The sequence below is a fragment of the Ahaetulla prasina genome, chromosome 8 (genome assembly GCF_028640845.1).
Source record: "Ahaetulla prasina isolate Xishuangbanna chromosome 8, ASM2864084v1, whole genome shotgun sequence".
Lineage (NCBI taxonomy): Eukaryota > Metazoa > Chordata > Lepidosauria > Squamata > Colubridae > Ahaetulla > Ahaetulla prasina.
Window position 1 is genome coordinate 4,623,670 of NC_080546.1, and position 13,002 is coordinate 4,636,671.

General features: G+C 43.6%; 1 protein-coding gene across 1 annotated transcript; it reads left to right on the forward strand.

Annotated features, from left to right (window-relative positions):
• Positions 1–3,597: 3,597 nt before the first annotated feature.
• LOC131203127 (vomeronasal type-1 receptor 92-like) lies at positions 3,598–4,581 on the forward strand. The gene has a single exon (XM_058193069.1). The coding sequence runs from the start codon at positions 3,598–3,600 to the stop codon at positions 4,579–4,581; it is 984 nt and encodes a 327-aa protein (XP_058049052.1).
• Positions 4,582–13,002: the final 8,421 nt, after the last annotated feature.

The window sequence follows — 13,002 nt, forward strand, 5'->3', positions numbered from 1 at the left end:
TTTTTTGCGTTAATCTGTTTTTTTTTGTTTTTTTTTAAAGTACATGCGTTTGCCTGGAAGTACCATTAAACAGATATTCTGAATGTGTTTTTATTTATTTATTTTATTTCTAAAATGTCTTTAAATCCATTTTCTCCCAAACGATCCATTTTTGCATTAGCACTAGCCAGAATTTCCAGCTCGAATATTCAAAGCAGGCGAGGCGAACTGGGGAAATCCTAGACAAATGTCGAGTTTTCTTTTTAACAATTTTTTTTTGGGGGGGGGGATGCCCCAGAGAGTGGGCGAAAAAGTCAAGATGCAGCCATGACGGTGTGATTGCAGCCATCTTTCACTTTTTGGACCACAACCTGGGATACTCGCTGATTAATCTGCTTGTGCAGGGGGTTGGACTAGAAGATCTCCAAGGTCCCTTTCAACTCTGTTATTCTGATATTCTGTTGTGCATCCAAGAAGCTTCTTCAGCTCTGACTCCTTACCTTCAATCTACCTCTTTAGCACACAGACAAATACAGTAGTGGCCAAAATTGTGGAAACCTTTTGGGGAAAGTGTATTTCTTTTTTCTTTTTTTAAAGTTTTATTTCTGAGGTTTGATGGCTAATAACACAACTTTTTTTTTTGGTGTTTCAAGATAATCCTATTCTACTGCTGGAATGGCCTGGGAATAGCCCAAACCTTCACCCAATTGAAAATTCTATGGAGCTGAATTAAGAAACTGGTTAGTCAGAAGTGACACAGCAATAAAACCCAGTTAATCGAAGCCATCATTCAATCTTGGTTTCACATTATTATAACAGCTGCAGAACTCAAAGACTTGGTTCGTTCCATGGGAAGACGTTGTAAGGCCGTCATTCATGCTAAAGGTTAACCCAACGAAGTATTCACTGATATGGGGATAATTCTTGTATATCTCGTTTTTTTCTATGGTTATCACTTTTATATATCTCATTTTTTTTCTACGTGTTTCACTTTTCTTTATACTGTAACGGCTCTTCTAACAGCAAATCCTTCCTAAAAGTTACTGCATCACATCCTTGATTAAATTATCTTTCCACTGATATATAATTTTATGGTACTACTGCAAAAAAAAAAAAGTGGTATTATTCAGAGGTGGGTTTCAGCAGATTCTGACCAGTTCTGGAGAACTGGTAGCGGAAATGTTGAGTAGTTCGGAGAACCGGTAGTAAAAATTCTGGCTGGCCCCGCCCCCTCTATTCTCCGTCTCCCAAGTCCCAGCTGATCAGGAGGAAATGGGGATTTTGCAGTATCCTTCTTCTGGAGAATAGAATAGAATAGAATATTTTATTGGCCAAGTGTGATTGGACACACAAGGAATTTGTCTTGGTGCATATGCTCTCAGTGTACATAAAAGAAAAGATACCTTCATCAAGGTACAATATTTACAACACAAATGATGGTCAATATATCAATATAAATCATAAGGATTGCCAGCAACAAAGCTACAGTCATACAGTCATAAGTGGAATGAGATTGGTGATGGGAACTATGGGAAGATTAATAGTAGTGCAGATTTAGTAAATAGTTTGACAGTGTTGGGGGAATTATTCGTTTAGCAGAGTGATGGCCTTCGGGAAAAAACTGTTCTTGTGTCTAGTTGTTCTGGTGTGTGGAGTGTGGTGGGAATGGAGATTTTACAGTATCCTTCCTCTGCCATGCCCACCAAGCCACACCCACCAAGCCACACCCACAGAACCGGTAGTAAAAAATTTTTTTGAAACCCACCACTGGAGTTATTAGCTAGTTTTAGAAAATGCACTTTTCCCAAAAAGGTTCCCACAATTTTGGCCACTACTGTATGTAGCTAAAACCTAGCAAGGGCCACTAGGTGGCACCAGAGTCAAAAACTGTCAGGTCTCACTGGGGTCTTTCATTTTTTTTTAATTAAATTTTGTCACACCAGTATACACAAACATTGTCATAAACAAAACAACATATCATGAAGAAAATATATATATATATATATAAGTAAAAAAGATATGCATCAGCTATATTAATTTGATATAATGAAGGGAACAATAGGACAGGAACGGTAGGCACTTTTGTGCTCTTATGCACGCCCCTTATAGTCCTCTTAGGAATGGGGTGAGGTCAATAGGAGACAGGTTTTGGTTGAAGATTTTGGGATTTTGAGTAGAGACTATGGAGTCTGGTAATGAGTTCCAAGCATTAACAACTCTGTTGCGGAAGTCATATTTTCTGCAATCAAGTTTGAGGCGGTTAACATTGAGTTTGAATCTATTTTTTGCTCTTGTAATATTGCGATTGAAGCTGAAGTAGTCTTTTACAGGAAGGACATTGCAATAGATGATTTTGTGTGTTAAACACAGAGAGACTCAGTTAGAGGGCTGGCTTTAAGCTGACCTGATTGGCCTATCTCAGGGGTCTGCAAACTTGGCTCTTTTAAGACTTGTGAACTTCAACTCACAGAGCAAAGCTGGCTGAGGGACTCTGGGAGTTGAAGTCCACAAGTCTTAAAAGAGCCAAGTTTGCAGACCCCTGGTCTAAGGGGTGCACTTATCTCCTATTGTGGGATGTTGCTGTATAGGTGGACCCTCAACTTACTCCCGTTCGTTTAGTGACCATTCAAAGTTACAACGGCACTGAAAAAAGTAACTTAGCGACCGGTCTTCACACTTACGACCGTTGCCCGTGGTCACGTGATCAAAATTCAGACCCTGAGCAACTAACTCCTATTTATGACGGTCGCAGTGTCCCCCGGTTCACGCGATCCTCTTTCGCGACCTTCCGACAAGCAAAGTCAATGGAGAAGCCAGATTCATTTAACAGCGGTGTTGCTAATTTAACTGCAAGGGATTCCACTTAACGACCCTGGCAGGAAAGGTCGTAAAACGGGGCAAAACTCACTTGACAAATGTTTGGAGCTCGACGGTGGTCATAAGTTGAGAACTACCTGTAGTTAATTTTTTGGGACACCCCACAAACTTTGGCAAGTTGGGAAAGGCCGTGGAGGAGGCGAGCGTGTGGGTGGGCAGGCTGCCATCCAACAGGGAGAGTTCCTTCCCCTTCGTTCTTTGAGAGCTTCTTTGAAGCCTACTGAATGTTTTTTTTTAAAAAAAAATTAAGATTTGTCTCATTTTTGTATGGCTGCTTGGGCTCAAACGGTGGTCGTAAGTTGAGAACAAAATGGGGGAGTTCAAGTCAAATGTCAGAAGGCAGAAGATTGATCGGTGATGAGTGGAAGAGCCCGTTTCCGATCCTTTTTTGGCCTTTTCTCCCTCCCCTTCTCCTGAGTGCTCTTTTCCCACCCTTTCCATCTGTCCTTGGCCAATCGGTTGCGTTCCTCAGGCTTTTCAACCAAACGGAGATAAGAGCCGCTTAGACAAACAGCGGAGTAATTGTGGCCGCGAGTAACTCGGCGAAGGTGCGTTGGACAGGCAGAGCTTCTAAAAAAGATTGAACTCTGGAGCTGAACGGAGGAAAAAAACAACAACAGGTGGACAGGTGAACCAAACAAAGAAAAAAAGTAATGTATGTAAGTTCTCGCCCTCTCTGGAGCCAAAGGAAGAGAACGGCCGGCTAAGAAGTGCGTGAAGGCCAAGCCAGATGGGACCATCATGGCCTCCAAGTTCATGTTCTTCGTGTCCATCCTCATCTACCTCTCGTCCTTCGTTGGCATGATCGGCAACCTCATCGTCCTCTTCGCCTTCCTGACCCACGCCATCCGGCGCAAGGCCCTCCAACCTCTGGACCGCATCATCGTCAACATGGGCCTGGTGAACTTCTTCCTCTGCTGCTACAAAGCCATTCCCGGGATGCTGGTTTTCAGCAGTACCAGGATTTTCGGGGAGGAGGGCTGCAGGCTTCTCCTCTACACCTACCACACCCTGAGGCTGATCAGCATCTGGTCGGTGGAGAACCTGAGCATCCTCCACCTCATCAAGATCCGAAGGCCCAACTACCGATGGACGACGTTCATCCACAGGCATCAGTCACGCTACGTCAACGGCACCCTCGCTGGTTGTTGGGTGGCCAGCGTCCTCCTTCAAATCCCTTATTTGCAGTACGAGAAGACCGGCGGCCAAAGAAATAAGACAATCGCCTTCTTGGCTACTTCTACTTGCTTGAGATCGACCGAGAGCTTCGCCATGAAGTTTAGCACCTACGCGTCCATCAGCCTTGACATGATTCTCATTCTCTTGGTCGTTATCCTCAACGGGTTCATCATCGATCTTCTCTGGAAGCACCACAGGAAGGTCAAAGCGTCATCCTCAGCCACGGGGAGCGGGTGGAATAAACATACTGCCCAGGCCACCAAAATCCTGCTGTCTTTGCTCTCCATTTACGTGGTTTGCTGGATCGCGAACGACATGGTCTGGCTCACGATCGTCTTGGGATACAACAGGAGCAACACGGAGAGTAGCTTTCTGAGTGCCATGTACGGCGTGCTCTCCTCCATATATTATTCGGCCAGCTCGTACGTGATGGTGTTTGGGTACAAAAAGGTCCGTGAGTATCTCGCGGAAACGTGCTGGTGTTTGAGATGTAGAAGGACGGCGGCGGTTCAAGCTGTCTCCTTGGTGGATGCGCTTCCCAGATGACGGAGAAGCTCTCCTCAACACTCTCTCCTCAACACTCTCTCCTCAACACTCTTCTTCGATGGCATCGTAATTTTGGTCCTCGGCGGAGAAAGCTACAACCTAGAAGAAATGGGAGCTGGTGTGGCCTCTGCACCTCCACATTTCAACTTCTGGAACCATATTCGTAGTTGGTTGGATCTGGGGTCTCGCAGGGAGGACAAATCCCAGGAAGAGAATTGGCAGCCAGACACGGGGAAGGAGCGAGTGCCGATTTTGAGCTCTGCTTCCTGCGCTTTATTCTTCACCGTTTGCAAAAAAATGAATAAAAATATGGTACCTCAACTTCCATCTGAAGAAAAACCTCCGCTTGAAAAGAACAGGCTTCCAACCAGATAGTTAATATTGCAATGGATATTATGGAGGGAGGAAGGCAGCCCAAACCAACAGAGGCCTTGGGTTTTAAAAAGTCAAGATGGAGCCTTCTCCTCGCGTGGATTCCAGAGAAAAGAAGGAAGGAAGGAAGGAGGAAGGAAGAAGCGATGGTGACTCTGAGAAACTGGGAGGGAGGAAGGAGTTTAGCGTAGCGATTACTGGTACAGATTGGTATCACTTAGAAACCAGGAGATTGTGAGTTCTAGTCTTGCCTTAGGAAGGAAAGCTGACTTGGGTAACTTCGGGCCAGTCTCCCCTCTCTCTCAACCACCTCACAGGGTTGTTGTTTCTGGGGGAGGGAAGAGGAAGAGGAAGGAGAATTCTATACAGTATATTTTACTGCCATGAACTATTTGTAAAAATAACAAAAGCAGGATTAAAAACGTACTTTATAAAAAGACGGAAGGTGAATGAGTTAGCAAGGGAGGGAGGGAGACGAGGGGGGGCTGTCAGGGGGGAGGGTCGCAGGGGTTCTTTGCTTTGTCTCAAATCTTCCAGGATTTAGAAGAGAGCACACGAATTAGTTGCTTCAGCGGAACAAAGCAAGCGACAAGCAGAGTGGTTAGTTCGGATTGTCATTCTGGAGCCAAGAGTTGGGATTTTGCAAGTGTGAAATTTTGCAGGATCAGTGATGGGTTTCAAAACTTTTTTTACTACCGGTTCTGTGGGCGTGGCTTGGTGGGCGTGGCTTGTGGGCGTGGCAGGGGAAGGTTACTGCAAAATCCCCATTCCCTCCCGATCAGCTGGGACTTGGGAGGCAGAGAATAGATGTGAGTGGGGCCAGTCAGAATTTTTACTGCCAGTTCTCCGAACTATTCAAAATTTCCGCTCCCGGTTCTCCAGAACTGGTCAGAACCTGCTGAAACCCACCTCTGTGCAGGATGTACAATATTTGTGTTATAACATGGTGTTTTTTTTAAAATAAAGTGAAAATTTTTACAATTTCAGGTATGGATGTTTAAACTGCCTCCTCCTCCTCCTCTTCTCCTCCTCCTCTGGACGGACTTGTAAACTTTTGAACTCTTCTTCTTCCTCTTTTGCTTCCATTTCCTCCTCCTCTCTCTCTTTTTCCTTCCTTCCTCCTTCTCCTTCTCTTCTCTTCTCCTCCACCTCTACCTCCTCTTTCTCTTCCTCCTATTTTTCTTCTCCTTTACCTCCTCCTTTCTTCCTCCTCCTCTTCCTCTGTACAAACTTTGTAACTCTCTTCTTCCTCCCTCCTTCTCCTGATCTCCTGCTTCTCTTCTTCCTTCCCTTTCTTCTCTCTCTATTCCTTCTACATCCTGGAAACGACAGCAGCATGGGCCAACTCTGCTGTTCTCTCTCACTCAGTGACCGTACAATGGACATTTGGAAATGCCACTTCCTCTACCAAAGCAAAAAGTGGGTAAACATTTGCTTCCCATCTGTCAAATACAAATGAACGGCTGTCAGGCTTACCTCCCAGGAGCCCTAGAATTAAACCAGAAGCCCTTGGAGGGCTGCAATGTTCACTCTCAGTCCCTTTGCACAATCAAGGGTGGGAGGGGGACACACGAGCAAAAGCAAAAAGAATCTCGTAGAAATTGGCTGCAGAAAATCCATTGCTTGGGGGGGGGGGTGCGTCGCCAAGTTTAAATGCTTTTCTTCTCATCATTAGGATTCCATTTCTGGATGCGCACGTCAATTCCCCAAAGCTGAGAGATGGAATAATAGGGATAGGGGTAGGGGTAGGTGGATGGGATGGGATGGGATGGGGTGGGGTGGGGTGGGAAGGGAGGGGAGGGAATAGAATAGAATAGAATAGAATAGAATAGAATAGAATAGAATAGAATAGAAAATATGGAATGGAATGGAATGGAATGGAATGGAATAGAATAGAATAGAATAGAATAGAAAATATGGAATGGAACGGAATGGAATGGAATGGAACAGATTGGAACAGAACAGAACAGAACAGAACAGAAAATATGGAATGGAATGGAATAGAATAGAATAGAATAGAATAGAACAGAATAGAATAGAATAGAATAAGCTGGAAGGGACCGTGGAGATCTTCTAGTCTAACCCTCTGCTCAAGCAGGAGAACCAGGGGTGAAATGTTCCCGGTTCCGACCAGATCGGCCAATCCGGTAGCAATGGTGGCGGGTAGCTCGGAGAACTGCAAGCAAAAATCCCTGGCCCACCCACCCACCCACCCACCCAATGCCTGGTCAAGCGCTTCCCCGCTTACAGCTTCTTTTAAAAAAATGTTTTTAAAAGGTAAAAAAAGAGGCTCCAACAATCACAGCTGAGCCGCGCGATCATCAGAGCCTTATTTTTTTTACTTTTAAAAGCATTTTTTAACAACCTATTCAGGTTCAAATACTTTTAAAAGTAAAAAAAAAAAGATTGCCTGCCACAGCTGATCACGCCCCCCCCCCAAGCTGTTCTACTTACCCCATGCCTCCTTTTGCCATGCACTGCGTGCGCACACACACCTTGAATTTGCATGCAATGCGTGCAACACCGTGGATGCGCAGCCAGCGAACCGATAGTAAACCGGTTCAGATTTTACCATTGAGGAGAACCTATATCATTTCAGACAAGTAGCTGTCCAGTCTCCTGCTAGTCCTTCCCGACTCTAGGGGGCGGTGCTCATTTCCGTTTCTAAGCCGAAGAGCCAGCGCTGTCCGAAGACGTCTCCATGGTCATGTGGCCGGCATGACTCAACGCCAAAGGCGCACGGAACGCTGTTCCCTTCCCACCAAAGGCGGTCCCTATTTTTTCTACTTGCATTTTTTACACGCTTTCGAACTGCTAGGTTGGCAGAAGCTGGGACAAGTCACGGGAGCTCAGCCCATTACGCGGCGCTAGGGATTCGAACCGCTGAACTGCCGACCTTTCGACCGACAAGCTCAGCGTCTTACCCACTAAGCCAACACTTCCCAGTTAGGCTAGCTGTACTACTGGTTAATTGTTGGGAAATTTCTCATTAATTCCAGGTTGCTTCTCTCCTTGATACATTGTTCCTTGTCCTGCCTTTGGAGCTTTGGAAAATAAGTTGACCCTCTCCTCTTTCTGGCAGCCCCTCAAATACTGGAAGACTGCTATCATGTCCCCCCCCCACCCCCCGGGTCCTTCTTTTGTCTAGACTGGCCAAACCCAAATCTTGCAACCGTTCTTCATATGTTTTAGTCTCCAGGCCTTTAAATCATCTTAGTTGCTCTTCTCTGCACTTTTTCCAAAGTCTCAACCTCTTTTTTTGTAACGTGGTGACCAAAACTGGATGCGGTACTCCAGGTGTGGCCTTACTAAGGCTTTATAAAGGGGTCTGTGTGGCTCAGACTACTAAGACAGTCTATTATTAACAGCAGTTGCTTGCAATTACTTCAGGTTGACTCAGCCTTCCATCCTTTTATAAGGTAGGTAAAATGAGGACCCAGATTGTTGGGGGCAATAAGTTGACTTTGTATATAATATACAAATGGATGAAGACTATTGCTTGACATAGTGTAAGCCGCCCTAAGTCTTCGGAGAAGGGCGGGATATAAATGCAAATAAAAAAAAAAGCGGTACAACGACTTCATGTGATCAGAAAGAATGAGCTAACGAGCAGATAACTGCAAGGAATATAAATCCTTCCATCCTTTATTTTTTTAATTTATTTGTCATAACAGCATACATAAGCATAAACATGAAGTAACTATACAACATATAAGTATATATATGAGTATAAGCATGTAATAACTATATAAATTGGATATAACGAAAGGAAACAGTAGGACAGGAACAGTAGGCATGTTTGTGCTCTTATGCATGCCCCTTACAGACCTCTCAGGAATGGGGTGAGGTCAATAGTAGACAGTTTTTGGTTAAAGCTTTGGGGACTTTGAGAAGAGACCACAGAGTCAGGTAGTGTGTTCCAAGCATTAACAACTCTGTTACTGAAGTCATATTTTCTGCAATCAAGATTGAAGCGGTTAATATTAAGTTTAAATCTATTGTGTGCTCGTGTATTGTTGCAATTGAAGCTGAAGTAGTCTTCAACAGGAAGGACATTGTGATAGATGATTCTATGAGTTAAACTCAGGTCATGTCGAAGGCGGCGGAGTTCTAAATTTTCTAAACCCAGGATTTCAAGTCTGGTGGTATAAGGTATTTTGTTTTATTCAGAGGAGTGGAGAACTCTTCTTGTAAAATATTTTCTGGACACGTTCAATTGTATTGATATCTGAAATGTGGTATGGGTTCCAGACAGGCGAGCTGTATTCAAGAATTGGTCTTGCAAATGTTTTGTAAGCTCTGGTTAGTAGTGTAGTGTTTCTGGAGAAGAAGCTACGTAAGATTAGGTTAACAACTCTTAATGCCTTTTTTGCGATGTAGTTGCAGTGGGCTTTGGCACTTAGGTCATTGGATATGAAAACTCCAAGGTCTTTGACAGGGTGGGGGTCATCTGTAAGATATCCTCCATCATTTGTCCAGAGCTGAAGAATCTTCCTGGATAAAAAGCGAAATGTCTTCGGGGTGGGGGTGGGGGAAGCAAAGACCAGCTGCCTTTTGAAAAAGCATTTCTGGGACGAAGAGCAAACAAATAGGCGAGGACTTACCCAACCTTATCTGCAGGTAATATTTGCCATCTTTCTTCTTGCAGGCTCTCAATAGCGGAAAACTTTAGTTTCCCTCGTCCCCCCCCGTCCCTCGTTGCTCTATTGTAACATCATCACTTTCGGGAGAAAAGAATAACTGTCAGATAGTCATATATTCTCAAGAAAGGCTAATTACAATCGGCAAACAAAGGGGTCTCTTTTTTTATTTGAATACACCAAAGAGCTAAGGGCAGAATCAATACGCCAGCGTCCGTGTGCATGCGGGGTTTGTGTTTGTCTGTGTAAGACTGAGCGAATGTTTATACAGTATATCTCTCAGCAGATTTGCTAATGGCTTTTCTGACACTTTTCTGAGCAGCGCCCTGAAAAAAAAAAAAATCTCATTACAGATAGTCCTCGACTTACGACCACAAGGGAGCCCAAGATTTCTGTTGCTAAGTGAGACAGAAAAAGTTCAGTGAGTTTTGCCCCATTTTTAAGACTTGTCGTGCCACAGCTGTTAAGTGAATCACGAGTTGTTAAGTGAATCAAGCTTCCCCACTGTGCGGAAGACCAGGGCTAAAATGCTACCGGTTCGGGCAAACTGGTAGCAGTTGGTGGCGCAAGGCTCCGCCCACCCACCCGCATGTCGTTACTTTTTATTTTTTTGTTTTTGTCACAACGGTATACACAAACATCGTCATAAATAAAAACAACACATCATGAAAGAAAAATATGTATATATAAGTAAAAATACGCAACAGCTATGTTAATTTGATATAATGAAGGGAACAATAGGACAGGAACGGTAGGCACTTTTGTGCTCTTATATACGCCCCTTATTGTCCCCTTAGGAATGAGGTCAATAGTAGACAGTTTTTGGTTGAAGATTTTGGGATTTTGAATAGAAACTATGGAGTCTGGTAATGAGTTCCAAGCATTAACAACTCTGTAACAGAAGTCATATTTTCTGCAATCAAGTTTGAAGCGGTTGACATTAAGCTTGAATCTATTGTTTGCTCTTGTATTATTGCGATTGAAGCTGAAGTCGTCTTTTACAGGAAGGATATTGCAGTAGATGATTTTGTGTGTTAAACACAGGTCATGTCTGAATCGGCGGAGTTCTAAGTTTTCTAATCCCAGGATTTCTAGCCTGGTGGTATAAGGTACTTCCTGGTTTCAATCAGAAAATAGAATTTTGTATTGGCCAAGTGTGATTGGACACACAAGGAATTTGTTTTGGTGCATATGCTTTCAGTGTGCATAAAAGAAAAAATACCTTCATCAAGGTACAACACTTACAACAATGAATGATAGTCATAGGCTACAATAATAGGCAAAAATAACCTGTTTTTGACCCTCTGCGCATGCGCAGAAGGCTTTGCGCATGCGCAGAGGGTCCAAAATCGCATGCGACACGCACATGTGCACTTCCGAACCGGTAAGGAAGATAAGCAGATTTCACCCTGGGTCAGACATTCGCAAAAGATGATCGCATGATCCTGGGACACTTCAACTGGTGGCTCAAGGCTATAAGAAGCCTGTTATTAAAACCAGCTGCCTGCAATTACTGCAGGTTCAAGCCCCACCAGGTCCAAGGTTGACTCAGCCTTCCATCCTTTATAAGGTAGGTAAAATGAGGACCCAGATTGTTGGGGGGGCAATAAGTTGACTTTGTAAATATACAAATAGAATGAGACTATTGCCTTATACACTGTAAGCCGCCCTGAGTCTTCGGAGAAGGGCGGGATATAAATGTAAACAAACAAAAAAACCTGTCATAAATATGAGACAGTTACCAAATGCTTGAACTTTGATCACATGACCATGGGGATTCTGCAATCGTCATAACTGTCAAAAGAACCAGTCAGAAATCATTTTTTTTGGTAACCTCAGTTACTAAACGAATAGTTTGTACTCAAGACTGACCACACGGAGGCAGTATGCAACCTGTTGTGTTCTTGCTGAAATTAATGCAGCATAAATAACACACATACACCCACCCTTAGAGTGAATATAATCGTTCTGCTGGGGAAGGAAGGAAGGAAGGAAGGAGAAAAAAGGGAGGGAGGAAGAAAGGAAGGAAAAGGAGGGAAGGCGGGATTAGAAAACTTACAACTCCGTCGACTTCGACATGACCTGTGTTTAACACACAAAATCATCTATTGCGATATCCTTCCTGTAAATGACTACTTCAGCTTCAATCGCAATATTACAAGAGCAAAAAATAGATTCAAGCTTAATGTCAACCGCTTCAAACTTGATTGCAGAAAATATGACTTCTGTAACAGAGTTGTTAACGCTTGGAACTCACTACCTGACTCCATAGTCTCTACTCAAAATCCCAAAATCTTCAACCAAAAACTGTCTACTATTGACCTCACCCCATTCCTAAGAGGACTGTAAGGGGCGTGCATAAGAGCACAAACATGCCTACCATTCCTGTCCTATTGTTCCCTTTATTATATCAAATTAATATAGCTAATGCATATTCTTTACTTATATATGTATATATATATATATATATTCTTCATGATATGTTTTTTTTTACTTATGACAATGTTTGTGTATACTGTTGTGACAAAATGAAATAAAAAAAATAGGGGGAAAAAGAAAGGAAGAAGAGAAGGGATATATGATGATGGGGGAATAGGGGAAGGGAGGTTATTGGGTATTATGGATGGATGGATGGATGAATAAGGAGTGTTGGAAGAAATATCCATCTGGGTTCAGTTCCAAGTGGGGACAAAGATACTGGAAACATGGAGGCTGCTTGGAAAGATGGTTTAATGGTGGTCAGGATCACATGGCTTGAGTTCCTGAACAGAAAAGGGCTGAGATCCTGTGCGCTCCCTGGCTTTATGCTTTTTCTGAGCTTTGAACTTTCTGGGGCACAAGAAGAGTATCCTGATTGGTTGTCAAACTCCCAGGGGGTGGGGGTCTTAGCTAGCCTTGCTGGCTGATGTAATCTTCCCAGGTGCCATGTGGTGAGTTTCTGTTCTAGATGGGTTCTATTATGATGCAGATGATGGTTGACAAAGGTGGGGGGGAAATGAGTGAGCTTAGCTGAGGCTTTAATGGCCCATTGACAAAGGTGGGGGGGGTGAGTTTCTGTCTCTGACCCATTGACAAAGGTGGGGGGTGGCAGGAAGTTGCAGGGAGCTGCTTTGTCTTTAAAACATGTTTCTCCATTTCTCATCCAGGGAAATATATTCTGCCTTTTTAAATATTTTCTAAAATATTTCATTCTTCTAGGAGGGGGGTGGGTGCTAAATTCCTACACGTTTTGGAAATAGGCCAATACATTTTAAAAAAAGTGCCCACAAAAAGGTTGCATTATGTGCCTGAGGGGTTCTGGTTGCAGGCACAGCCTTCTCCTTTCCACTTTCAAAAAGCATATGGCACCTGCACTCAGGCAGAAGCTTAGACACCTTCTTTCTGTTTATATATAAGCTATTGAGAAGGC